Source organism: Mytilus trossulus, chromosome 14 (assembly GCF_036588685.1).
Source record: "Mytilus trossulus isolate FHL-02 chromosome 14, PNRI_Mtr1.1.1.hap1, whole genome shotgun sequence".
NCBI lineage: Eukaryota > Metazoa > Mollusca > Bivalvia > Mytilida > Mytilidae > Mytilus > Mytilus trossulus.
The window spans coordinates 55,637,321-55,650,838 of record NC_086386.1 but is presented as its reverse complement, the minus strand read 5'-3'; the positions used below and the strand labels follow the sequence as shown (position 1 = coordinate 55,650,838).

Below are 13,518 nucleotides of genomic sequence, written 5' to 3'. Positions count from 1 at the left end.
TAATGTTGTCTATATATTTGTATAATATTATCTCTAAAAGGCTACATGCGTCAATACAAACTAATGGATTAATAGGGCAATAGGAAGCAATTTGAACATGGGACGTACGATAAATGTATTATCAAATAGAGAAAATATGACACATTTTTCTATTTGTATAATAAACAATGCAAGGTGATGTCAATAAAATAGAAGCATGTAATAGTGTGATAATGCAACCTTATAATTCTTCAACATATTAACAATGGGCCTGGTTTTTTGTTCTTCAAGTGGTCCATTTCTGTTTTGTTTTTTTGCATTTGGAAGATCTTCTGTCTCTCCTCCTTTTAAATAGGTAGATTGAACGGTAGAGGAACATAACAAACATGGCGTCATTCAGTATAAATTCTATTAATAAATTTGTGAATGCAGATATAATAGAATTTGAGCTGTGCGATAAACGTTTTTATGGTATGTCAGTCATTATATGACACCCTTGTAAGAACTATAAAGCGGATGTAGATAAATATTTGCTTGCAATACTGTAATATTTATAAGACACGAGTTTAAACGTCAGCTTAACAGTAGTTCATTCTTCTATTAGAAAAAAAAACCAATGAAAATATCCGATGCAAAATGAGAAAAAAATAATTAAAAAAAAAATTCGATGGTCTTGTATTAAAGAACTAGCCAGACAATAACAGTAAGGGGACGATAATTGAATATTCTGGGAAGAGTGATGGGGCAGGAGGATTTTTTCTTTCGCCGATTTATTCATTTTTATCTGTCGCTATGCATGCCTATCTTTCAAGTTCTTATTCAAAATCCCCATGTTCCCTCATCCCGCTCCCCTATCATAACAAATTCATATGATTGGTTCTTATTTTACACAAAGCTAAATTGGTTGATTATTGGTTGCTCATTTTTAAAAGTCCATTGGCAAATATTTCAGGCATGTTCAGGACGACACCAGTTCAAAAGTCGGGTATATCATATAAAAGTATATATAAGATAGGTGGTATAGTGTCAATGAGACAACACTCCACCAGAATTCAAATGAAGTGGATGCGAGCAATTATAGGCAACCGTACGGGCTTCAACAACGAGAACAAAAACCCAAACCGTATAGTCTGCTATAAAAGGCCCCAACATAAGAATTGTAAATCAATTCAAACGTGAACACTAACAGACGAATGTATAACAAAACAATTTTATGAAAAAAAATATTACAGACATTATACACCAACGACAACCATTGAACTGCAGGCTCTTTGCTTCAGACAGGCACATAAATAATGTTGCCGGGTCAAACATGTTTTTGAGCGGTCATCTATCCCCTAATCATGGACAGTGGTGTAAAAACACACATTAAGAACAAACTGTAAAAACCAGTTGCATTTGCAATAAAACATTTAACAGTATTGCTTTCAACAACGTTAACGTTTCCTTTTGATATATGTATGAAATGGCACGTCACTTGTATTCTCTACTTTTTGGATGCTGTTGTATTTTAAAAATTTCGTATTACACAGGCCAACAGAAGGGGTCATCAACCGTTAATAATTTCCTTGGAAATGAACTTTAAAATATAAAAAAGTAATCAAATGGGCTATTTGTAATATATTTGGTATATAACACGGAAAACTGTAAATGTACTTTAAAGTAAAGACAATATGATATAAAAAAAAAAATTTCGAGGTTTATAGCATTTTTTCTCTCTGGCGAATGCCCTGGTTATGTTGTAATTACTTCTTGCAAAGTAATGTGACCTGACTAAATAAGGTTCTTTTCTAAAAAAAAATATTTGCTCGTCAGTCACTTGTTTGATTTCCAAAGTTTTCGTCACTAGCGTTACTGATACATTATTTTCAGGAAACACCTGAAGTCGAACTTTATCCTTCCTGTATGTTTTTAATTAAAATATAATAAAAATAATACATAATGCTTTATATTGGAAGTAGAAAATTTTAGAGAGATAAGACATGCACGATTCGAATCTTACCTAACGTATCTACTAGCCATCTGGGATTAAATTCAAAATGAACAAATTAGGCCGTTATTTTTCTTTATTGAAATGTTTCATATTTTTAATGTCGGGGCCTTTCATTGCCGACTAAACGGTATGGGTTTTCTCATTGTGGAAGGCCTTACGGTTGCCTATAATTGCTTACATCCACTTCATTTGAACTTGGACGGATAGTGGTCTCATTGGCAATCATACCACATCTACTTTTTATTATATATATATTGGTCATAATAATCCGTGAGCTGAGTCGGTTTCCTTGTTGATACATGTACACTTTTTAAGTCCAGTACTCTTCTGCGCAGTAGCACTCACGTTTGAAGTAATATTATATAAATGTGAAAAACAGAGATGTGGAGTAAACATTGAGACAAGACAGTTACCCCGCAACAGAAAAAGTGTATTCTAATCTAATATGATTATATTAAGTACAGAATGAAAGTGGGGAACGTGGCAAAGAGACAACAACCCGACCAAAGAACTGAAAGTAGAGAGAAAATTTCGCACCCGGAGGCCATACATTTCAGTTTTCATTTAAAAAATAATGTTATATCCTACATATGTGTTCTCGCAATTGGTACCTTTGGTTCTGTTATCGCTTATGTACGTGTGTATGTATCCCCATTTCCTTTATTGATATTTATAACATTGAGGAAAACCTGTTTTGAGTGTGTATGTCCACAGTTGGTTTTCATGTGAACATATCGATCTACATCACTTTCCAAAATTTTAATGCCAGACTTCTCTATTGTAAGTTGATCAAGAACAAGTTGTTTATCGCAGTGTAATTGGTGTCCTTTTATGGGAGTAACACGACGGGTGTCACATGTAAAGCCGGATTTGCTTACCCTTCCGGAGCACCTTATATCACCCCCTGTTTTTCGTGGGGTTCGTGTTGCTCAGTCTTTAGTAATCTATGTTGCATATGCTGTACTGTTGTTTTTAATCCGCTATAGTACATGTATGATGCCTTAATTCGAACAATTAACGCTTTTTTTTTAAAGAATTGAATGCTTCTTTTTGTAACTTCATTGGGGTGTAAAAGCGTTGACCGAAGTACATGTTGTATGAAGCGCGGAAGCGCTTCATTCTAAAAATGTGCGCACGGTCAACGCTTTTACAACCCTATGAAGTTACAACAAAAGCTTCAATACTTATAATTACATGTTTTAGCTAGGATCATGAAAACACAATTTTTATCAAGTTTGTATTTAATTTACATGTGCACTTTATTGTGGGACCTCGTGTCATCATGAATGATACATTTTATTGTGTAATGAGGTTGATTAAGGAATAACGCCAGATTGCAGTGTAGTCAATCAGAATAACGTATTATAATGAAACATACATCTAATGTAATTATATAGGAATAACACGACAGATGTCATAACTGGATCATCACCAAGTGACCCTCTGGAGCACCTGAGTTTACCTTGGTTTTGTTTGAGTGTGTTTGTACTTTAGTTTTGTGTGTGGTGGTGTTTTTTTTTTTGACTGTGTTCTTCTTCCTCGATTAATTATCCTTATGCCACGATGTTGTCTTTTTTCTTCGACAACTTCGTTTTCTTCCTTTATCTTCTCATTTTTTGTCAGTGCGACAGAAAACGAGTTGTAAGTACTCTATATAACAATATGTTAAGCATACAATATTTTTTTAAGAAAGGATGCAGAAAAAAAACAATTAAGCTGAGTGTATCATTATTTTTTCTATAGTAACTTTAACTTTCAAATTACGAACTGTATACCTCTAACAATGAATTTCAAATTCAGGATTCGAACTTATGCGCATTTTTTTCAGTAATAACCCTAGTTTCCTGTCAGTGCATGATACCATAAAATCGCCTTTTTTGGCACATTGTCAAGTATTTTATTAATCATTTATCAATTCAGCATCGTCAATTATTTTCCTTTTGTTTGCAGTTTTACACAGATAACCGTCATTAATTTAAAATTAATCGTTGATGAAATTCCGAGAAAGGACTTTTAGTTTCCATTTCCATTTGATTATGTTTATTTCTTTGTAATGATACTATTTTTAATTCAACTGAATTATGCAATTACAGGTAGCATATATCATTTGAATAGAATTTAAAATTTAACCTAAATTCTTTATATACTTGTCATACCTTGTTTATGCACCCCTGTTACAGTTGTGTTACAATCTAGAGAGCGAAAACGAAAACGGGAAACTGAATGTATGCATTTCATATAAGAACAATCAATCAGATGTCAATGTGAAAATCAGCTTTGATATGGACTTAGTAATACTTTGAATTCTAAAGATGGAAATACAAATACATTCAATTAATGTTTTACCATTCATCCTTGTTAATCTAATGTTTACGTCAACGAAAACAGGTAAATATTTATTTTTGGTCATACTGTACAAATGTATAAAATATTCAATAAAAGTGCATCAAATTTAGTTCTAAACAACAATAACAAGCAATGAAAATATAAACAGTTAAGTCTGTAATGAAAATGCAACATTGATACTTTACTTCTTTACACAATCTGCATAGTAAACTCATACATTAGTTATTTCCAGCTAACTTTGAAAAATGTTTTTCAAATGTCATGGCTACATGGTCCACAAACTATTCCGTAAAAGCACTCGGGAATATCTTTTGCAATTTGATATTCCATAGTTTTTGCTTTTTGGTTGTACAACAGCAAACACAACGCATTCGTAACACCAAAAACTACCGATTGAGCAAACGAACTCCCGCAAAACAAACGGTTGATCTCAGGAGCTCCGGAAAGGTGAGCAGATCTTCTTCACGTGTGAGACCCGTGATGTTACTCCTATACTCCTATAAGTTACGTTGATAAGTTATATCAAGTGATAAGGCATCACACAATAGCGGAATGATAAACAACTCTGCTCTAACCCTTAGACATCACCTAATTCGTGAAACATTCGTCAAATGATAAACAACTCTTCTCTAACCCTTAGACATCACCTAATTCGTGAAACAATGGTCATGTAAATTTTCTGAACCTGAAACTTGTCCAAATGTGAAATTTTGAAATTATAACTTTTTTCAGGACAAATGATAGACAAGATGGTCACCGGTATAAACTACACAGACATTGAAAAAGTAACACAGACATTGAAAAAGTAAAAAACGAAAAGAACAACATTTAAAAAAACTAAAACAAGAGCAATTCCCCCCACCCCCCCACCTTTAAAACAAAACAAGGGGTGATCGCAGGTGATCTGAAAGGAGAGGCAAATCCTGATCCACATGTGGAAACAGTCGCGTTCCTCGTGTAAGTGCAAACCCAGTGATACGTCTTATTCGGTATGTCACACTCGAGGAAAAGAGGATGCCTTGGGATTGTGGTTACGACAATAAAAATATATTTATCGTCATTAATTTTGTGTAACAGATATTCCATAATTTTCAATCAACTCGTGATGTAGTCCGTAAAATTTAACTATTCTTAACTACTAATACTAATACTACTACTACTACTACTTAGGAACCGATGTCCAAAAGACCGATTTCCGTGAGAAACCTCAGTGTCGATTATTTTGTATTTAAGTATTTAAAATATTTTTAACAAGCTCAAACTATGAACTCCGGTTATTCTTGTCATACCACCAACGTAATGATGCCACATGCGATTGTATTTCAATATTTTACATATAAACAGATAAGTATACACTGTAAATTTAGAACATATCTTTCAATACAAAATAAATTGATTTCTGAAGAAGGATAATTTTCAAGCATAGAATGACATCTTCTTAATATATGTAGAAACATGATATTCCACTTTAGTCTTGTGGAATTCATGCAAAAATATTAAATCTGCATATAAAATGAGCCAAACATGTAAAATGTTGTTTTTTTTAAATGTTCGATTTAAAAAAATATGATAACATATTATTGGCGGTATTACATTATAAACACGTTAACAGTTGTACTAGATTTATAACTATTTTTTTTAGAAGCAAATTTCTTCTTAATATACAGTATATGTTTCTTAAAAATTGTTTTTGTTGCTAAATAAGTACTGTTGTAAAAACATATTCTTTGAAACAGTTAACACACCATAAATAATTATTTGATATAATTATCATAACCAGCGACATGAAAAAGGCAGAAGATAACTACAAGATATTCAAATTCATAAGTCGAAGATAAACTGAAAATGCATTGGCCGAAAATGAAAACTGAGCAAAAGACGAGAAACAGTCTACAAAATAGAATAAAGAAGAAGACAAACGACTAATCAACACGAATATTGGACCGGCTCATTTCATTTACATTTTAATTAATGCCATTTTACAAAATTCTTCTACATTAGCTGTTTTTATTATATGACTATAATATTTCTGTTTTCCCATTGGCTAAAATCATAGGAAATCCACTTTAAAAACATTATATTCAACGCGGCAAAAATCAAGAGAGGTTAATATAAGTTTGGTAACAGCGTCCGGTTACCTAAAGATAGATGGTGCAATATGCGTAACTGTTTCTCCATAGGCGGTAATGGTAACGTTTTCTTCGGTTGCTCAGCCCATATCGTAAACTTGTGTATGTATTATGGCTTGTTCCGCAGCTTAGACATTTGTACATGTGTGATTAAATTTTCGGGGTACGAAGTGTGATTCATTTTTCCGTAAATTAGCAAACCCCGAGTATCTTTTTGCGATGTGGCTCCTCATGGTAAACAATCCTATTTTTAACAAAATAAGTTCTTTAAAAATTTAATACTTTGAACACATTTAATAGCTCCGTAGTTTTTACACATTTATTCTGTGTTCCCTTACTTTCTAAATTAACACAAATGGTTCAGCTCAGTCATTTGTTTATCATAGAAATGTGTCAAATATCACCACACAGAGATTTTTTGTTTACACGTGACTGTTGAGTTCCTCATTTCTATGCGCAATAGGGATATTGTCCCAGATATTCCAAGACAACGTAAATGACGTAGGTTTATGGCGCCATGCCAGTTGCTGGTTTTTTTTTTCTCTTCTTTTTCTTCTTGTTTGCGGTGCATTTTTTCTTTTCTTGTTTTCGGTGGTTTTTTTTTTAGTAAAATTCATTGAATATTTCAACTTATGAAAATAAGCAATTGCAAAAGCAGATAATATATATAAAATCAGGAGTAATTTTAAAAGTATCTTGAGCAAATACTAGAGAATTACAAAATAGGATAAAAAAGTCATATATAAAAAAACCAATTGTTGACTTTTGATTTCAGTTAATACATCATATATTTCAACAGGAGAGTATTATATTATATGCACTGTTTTCTGATCCATAGCACTGGGTTACGTTCAGTTCTATTTTTGTCTTATTTTAAAAGCCTGAAGAACTGCTCAATTACTCATCCGAAGCACCTGGGTCAACTTACAATTTGCGTGCTGTTGTTTTAAAAATAGTTTGCTTATTATTGTATTTGTTTGTGTGTTTTGTATTTTTTATAGTTGCATGTAGTGTCAAATATCAAAAACATGACGTTCGTGATGTCACATACCAAACGTACCAAATGACGTCATTCAATAAATTGCATCACGCCCGAATGACCGTTGTATTGGACCTATTTTGAGGAAAATATTTGTTAAGCTTACATAAATAAAAACTGATATTATGTAAAATAAAACAAAAAAAACAATGGTGGTGCGATAAAGGGTAGGGGCGTGATAAAGGATATGCGATAAAGGGTGCGCATCAAAGTTGTGCGATATGGATTAAACAGCTGGCTATTTATCAAATATTCAAAACAACTGTATTTACTACTAAACATTTGATAATATCAGATTATTACATGGCATTTATCATATCGCATGTGTTATCAGCCCTAGGTTCAATATCAGCCCAAGAGCCGCATGGCTCGAGGGCTGATATTGACCGAGGGCTGATAATACATGCGATATGAAAAATGACATGTTATGATCTTTTTATCATATGCTTCAACAGTAGAGAAAAACAAACAGAATCATATATTGATCCTTTTACGTGGTTCCCGAAAAGAAGTTCAAAGAGTAAAAAGTTCACGGACGTCGGAACCAAAATTTGATACATTCGATATGAAATATTTCTATCATATGCCTCAACAGAGAGAAAAAAAACGTTTTAATATGGACAAATCGACAAAAAAATAATTTAACAATATTCATAAAAAAAATGAATATTGTTTACAAAAGTCAACTTTTTTAAAAATAACTTTCTAAATTATGTTTCCGGGAAATTGTTTTAAAAAATGCAGTTATTTAATAATTTTTTTTTTTTTTTTTTTTGTTTTATTTTTATTATTATTTTACATAATATACTTTCCAGTATTCAAATAATTGTTATGTACACTTTGTAATATTTTTTACTGAAAACGTAACATTGAGGTGTAATTTCCGGAATTTGCCGAGTCTCACCGGAATGCCATGTGATAACGTTACGGAAAGGCATGTGATAACAATCGAACCATGTTATAAACTTTTCATATCGGCCCGCTAAGCACCAGTTTCGAAAAATATGGAATATACGTTAATTTAATGCTATTATCATACGGTAAAAATTATATGTTATTCAGTCTAAGTATATGATAAAATGATTTATTAACCCAAGAGATATGACATTCACCCTCGGCCGTTGGTCTCGGTGAATATCATATCACTGGGGTTGATAAATCACTGTGTCAACCTCAGCAAAAGTCAAACATTGTATAATATTGAATACAATATTTCTATCTGCATTTTTTTCCCTTTAATTTTCAAGGAATTACCGCATTCATATTAGTACTAAAATCTAAACTCATAGCTTGTATGTTTAAGAGTATTAGTTTATACTGGCAAGATTTTGAAAGTAAAATTTAAATTCTTTATTCGATGAAATACAATCCGTTTATTATTCATCTACATTTTTCTTAAATTATAAAAAAATGTATTTACCTCATCACATGTGAAAAAAAAAATGTTGTCAATGGGTGTCTTATTAACCTTGAATTCTAAACTGATCTATTAATAACGTATAATTTATTGTGAATCTCGGAAAAGTTTGTATTTCAATTATGTTGGATGAATGTCCTGTAATAGTACTATTTCAGATTAAACTTAATGATTATCTTTTTCTGTGTAACACACTAGGCAAATGCATGAATATTTTTTTATTTGAATAAACATTTCTTTTTTAGAAATATTAAGTGTACTAAATACTATCTCCGAGTGTTGGTTACACGCTAAGAAGTTGTAGGGACCCAGAAATACTAAGATTAATAAATATTGTACAATCTTAAATGCTGATTATTTCCTGGCTAACACGGCTAAAACATATAAATTAATATTCAAGAAACACAACTTGCATTGATAAAATAAATGTTATCGTACATTGAATGACTGATGTTAATAGTGAATGTAGAAGAGCTATGCAGTCAGAATTCAATTTATATTTCGGCGGCAGTTCTTTCAAGTTAGGGCTTTTATAAATAGCGTTTGATAAATATCAGATAAGACAAAAGACAGATCGAATTAATATTAAAATCTAGAACGAGTTATATAAAACTCGATCTTTGACATCATTGTTTAATGTTATTGCAGAAGTCTTTACATTCCAAACAAAATTACTGATGTGCTTATCCTAGCTTCATATATTTGGTTGCTCCATAAAAACATAATTTGGTGAATCTCTGCAGTGCTTTCGGTCACTGATAGGTTTTGCAGTTTTTTCGCTTAATGATACGTTTACTATGCTCTGAGCTAATAATCAAACACTCAAATAAAACATATATTTCGAGTACTTTTTTTAATTTAAGGATACAGGATTTTAAGGGTACATTTGACTCTTTGTCATGTTAACATAATATATATTTGGCATCAATATCCATTTAGTTCATAAATATATGCAAATACTGGAATATGATTCAACTATAGTTTCAGTGTATATGCATGATACGCTTTGACTGTTTAGTCGGAAACCAGGGTGAAATAGAACAAAAGAATCGAAGCTCTTTATTAGAGAAGGCGATAAATGTTTACTGTATTGTTTACTATAGTGCCACAATTTTTAAAAGTTAATAAAAACAAACAAAATTGCAATTTTCTTCTCAATTACGAAATGTTTTATTTTAAAAACACCATTTGCATAAGTTTTCAATTTATCTAGTTCATAGTTAAGCAGAACAATTATATATCAAGTCGACGACATGGGTGTCTTTCAAGTTGGATGACAAAAATGCATAACCTCCGATTTTTTTGAAAAAATCACCACGGACAGAAAACATATCAATCTATAAGTTCATTAATTGTCGTGTCTGCCCTTCCATTATGTGACTGAAGAAAAAAATCAGAAAAATAGGTAACAATTATATCGAAAACAGAAAATCGAGTGCACCTTTTTATGTTAGGGCGTGTTTGATTTGAGCATTTTGATTTGATATCGTACAACGTAAGAATATTTCATACATCGTCTCACTTCAGATTCTATAATTTTATATATTAAAGCTACAGGTTGACGTTATAACACAAAACAATCACAGTACTAAAAGATGAAATATATGGGTCAAGAGAAATACCTACATGTTCTAATGAGTCTCAAAAACAGAGAAGGTGTGTTAGGATAGCTATTTTTTGACTGAAAGTACTTGACGACAGTCTTTCAAGTTTGATGATGAAAATGCATATCTTCGAAAAATTCTATTTTTTTGTGTGTGATAACTACAGTTTATAGTCTTCATACACTAACAAAATCTAGTCTGCCCTTCCACGAAATATTTAATTATATTTTTTTTTAATTTTGATGAAATTTCGAAAATTCCACCTGACAACCGACCAGACAATAGTTTTAGGTTGAATCAATGCAGACAAGATCATTAACTAATGCTCATTAGCTAGTCTTTAAAAATACAACTGACATATTAGAATCGTAATGGTGCAATGTGGATAAATTTATCGGTTTCCAAGAGCAAAAATGGTAGCGCGTCATTCCATAATGGCTTCCGATTCTACGATTGCGAAAATGAACTGGCGTAATGGGGAGATAATTTTGACGAAGTAGGATCCTGACTGTATTTAACTGGAATATGATTAAAATATAGATGAATCAGTGACCATGCATGATCCGCTTTGAATATGACATTTTTATAGATTCTTGACAGTTTATAGACATATCTTAAAGACTCGAATGCGATTACAATACAGATTCAGTGCCCATGTATTCATGGTCAGCTTTGAATTGGCATAGTGACTTTTTTTATTATTTGGAACTTTTTTAGATTCTTGACTTTTAAGATAGATACGATGTAGCCTGGAATGCGATTAAAATACAGATTACGTTTCCAATCATGCTTTTCTTTGAATAGGCATAGTGACTATTTTTTTAAAATATTTGGAACTTTTATATATTCTAGACTATTTAGAGATTCAGACATACTGTATAGACTGGGATGCGATCAAAATACAGTTTCAGTGTTCATGAATGCTACGTTTGGATAGACGTATTGACTTTTTTATTAACTATGTGGAACTTTAATAGATGTGTGAAATATTTAAAAACATAGTTACCATACATGGCAATGCCAGATCCATGGGCTCCGGGGGTTTGGAACCTACTTTTTGTAGGATGAATGCTTTTGAATAGGGGCATATAGTTGAAAAATCTATTTATTCTAGATAGTAAAACACCTTTATACTGGGTTGAAAACCATATTTGGAAATAGGGCTGGATACGCCTCCAAGACGGCAACTAACTTAGAATATGTACACGAACATTATGATAATCGTACTGCATTTAGTTTTAGTCGATTCCCTACAGCAGGTTAGTGGCAAGTTATAACTTTGCTCGCCACAATCATTGACATAAGGATAATTTAAGCTCGAGAAATAATTAATCTCTACTTTTCTAAAGCATAATTTTATGGCCATGGGATCGAAAACTTATGGAAAAAAATCATTCAGATATTTAACGAAATAATACTAAGTTTATTAGCAATTTGTTATTTTCAGCTTCCATCCTTCTCTTTTTTTTTTGGACATTTACGATTTGTTCTTATTGACATCCCTCTTTGCCTGTTGTTTAATTTATTTTTGCAATTTCGCGATTTACTGTTATACAAATTGTAGAATTTTATGAGGTTTGACATCTATTAATCTAAGTGGGGTTTTTTTCAGACGCCGCTTGTACTTTGCCTGAAGATCTAAGAAGTAATTCGTGGGAATATAAATACACCGACGTAGCAACCAATTCAGAACAGTCAAAAACTCTCGTCATTTCAACTACAACGCTACAGAATTCCGTAATCAATATAAATGTTTTGGGAACAACATTAGACGATTGGACTTGCATACATAATTTAACCATCTCTAGCACAGAGGGAGTTGTGGTTTTCAAGTAAGAGATATCTAAAATTTATTAAATAATTAAACTGTAAAAAAACGGAATGACTAATTAAAAAGTCAATTGTTCCTTTTTTCTTTTATTGATTGCCTTCTTAGTTAAAAAAAATATATGGTTTCTTATGTTCATAAGTGGTTGCTTAGGACAAAAATCATTCCTAAGGATAAATATATTAAAATAAGTTATTAAAAATGTCATAGTATTTAAAGTTAAAAACATAAGTGAGTATTAAGGACTTATATGTCGTTGCTAGGGACAAAAATGTCATTTCCAGTATTAAAAATGTCATATTTATATTATTCATGGCCTTCTAAGTTAAAAAAATATATGGTTGCTAAGGTGTTTTATGTCGTTGCTAGGGACTTGACCTCTGACCTTGACCTAACTTTGTTGATCTTATTATGATGATCATATTTGCATTCAAAGTTTCTTTCTATCTCTAACCACTGTTGAGTTATGAGCAAACAATCATCATGTCGGACCCCAAAAACAGTTTTGGTGCCCTACTTCCATAACAGTTGGTCCAATAATTTTCAACCCACATAACAAATGTAGATCTCGACAAGACACACATTTTCTTAGTTACATTTTATCTTTTACGGGTATTGAGTAAATCCGATAACAAGCTAAGGTCAAAATCTAGGTCATGACCTTGACCTTTGACCTTAGGTCAATTTTCATGTTCATGTGAATTGATGATCATTGGTGATGATCCTAGATTGCTAAAATTTACAGTTTCTGAGTTTAAGTGGCCAACCGACATTTGTTAATTTTCAAAGGGGCATAACCCTACCAATAAGTCGTTGAATCTTTTCGATTCAAATGTAACGAGGCACCAGGGTCTGTTCCTAAACAAAAACCACCCTTTGTTTTTTTTCTATCTATTATGGTTATGGAATTTCCAATAATATTGATGTAAGAGACATGTCTTTGTTTAAGTATATCAACATGAGGTCAAGGACTGCATGTTCAATGTACGATCAACTAAGTATATTGTCTGATTGGTCAGTTCTTGATATGGTTATTAACATCATAGTTCTACATATGCTCGGACATGCGGTCATTCGCCTTTGTTTTGATAGGGAGAAAATATCGTTTTTGAGTTTTAACTAAACTCCCTCCTATTACCCTCCCGTTTTAGCATTATTATAGAGGACATTATTATCTGTGAAC

The 13,518-nt window shown here is 32.0% G+C and overlaps 1 protein-coding gene across 1 annotated transcript in view; it reads left to right on the top strand.

Annotated features, from left to right (window-relative positions):
• The first annotated feature begins 4,091 nt into the window (after nucleotides 1-4,091).
• Nucleotides 4,092-13,518, top strand: part of LOC134696285 (protein HEG homolog 1-like) — a 171,471-nt gene continuing 162,044 nt past the window's right edge. The window contains exon 1 of the mRNA XM_063557986.1: nucleotides 4,092-4,360. Within this exon, the coding sequence (XP_063414056.1) occupies nucleotides 4,285-4,360 (76 nt within the window). The 5' untranslated portion in view covers nucleotides 4,092-4,284. The remainder of the gene's footprint in view (nucleotides 4,361-13,518) is intronic.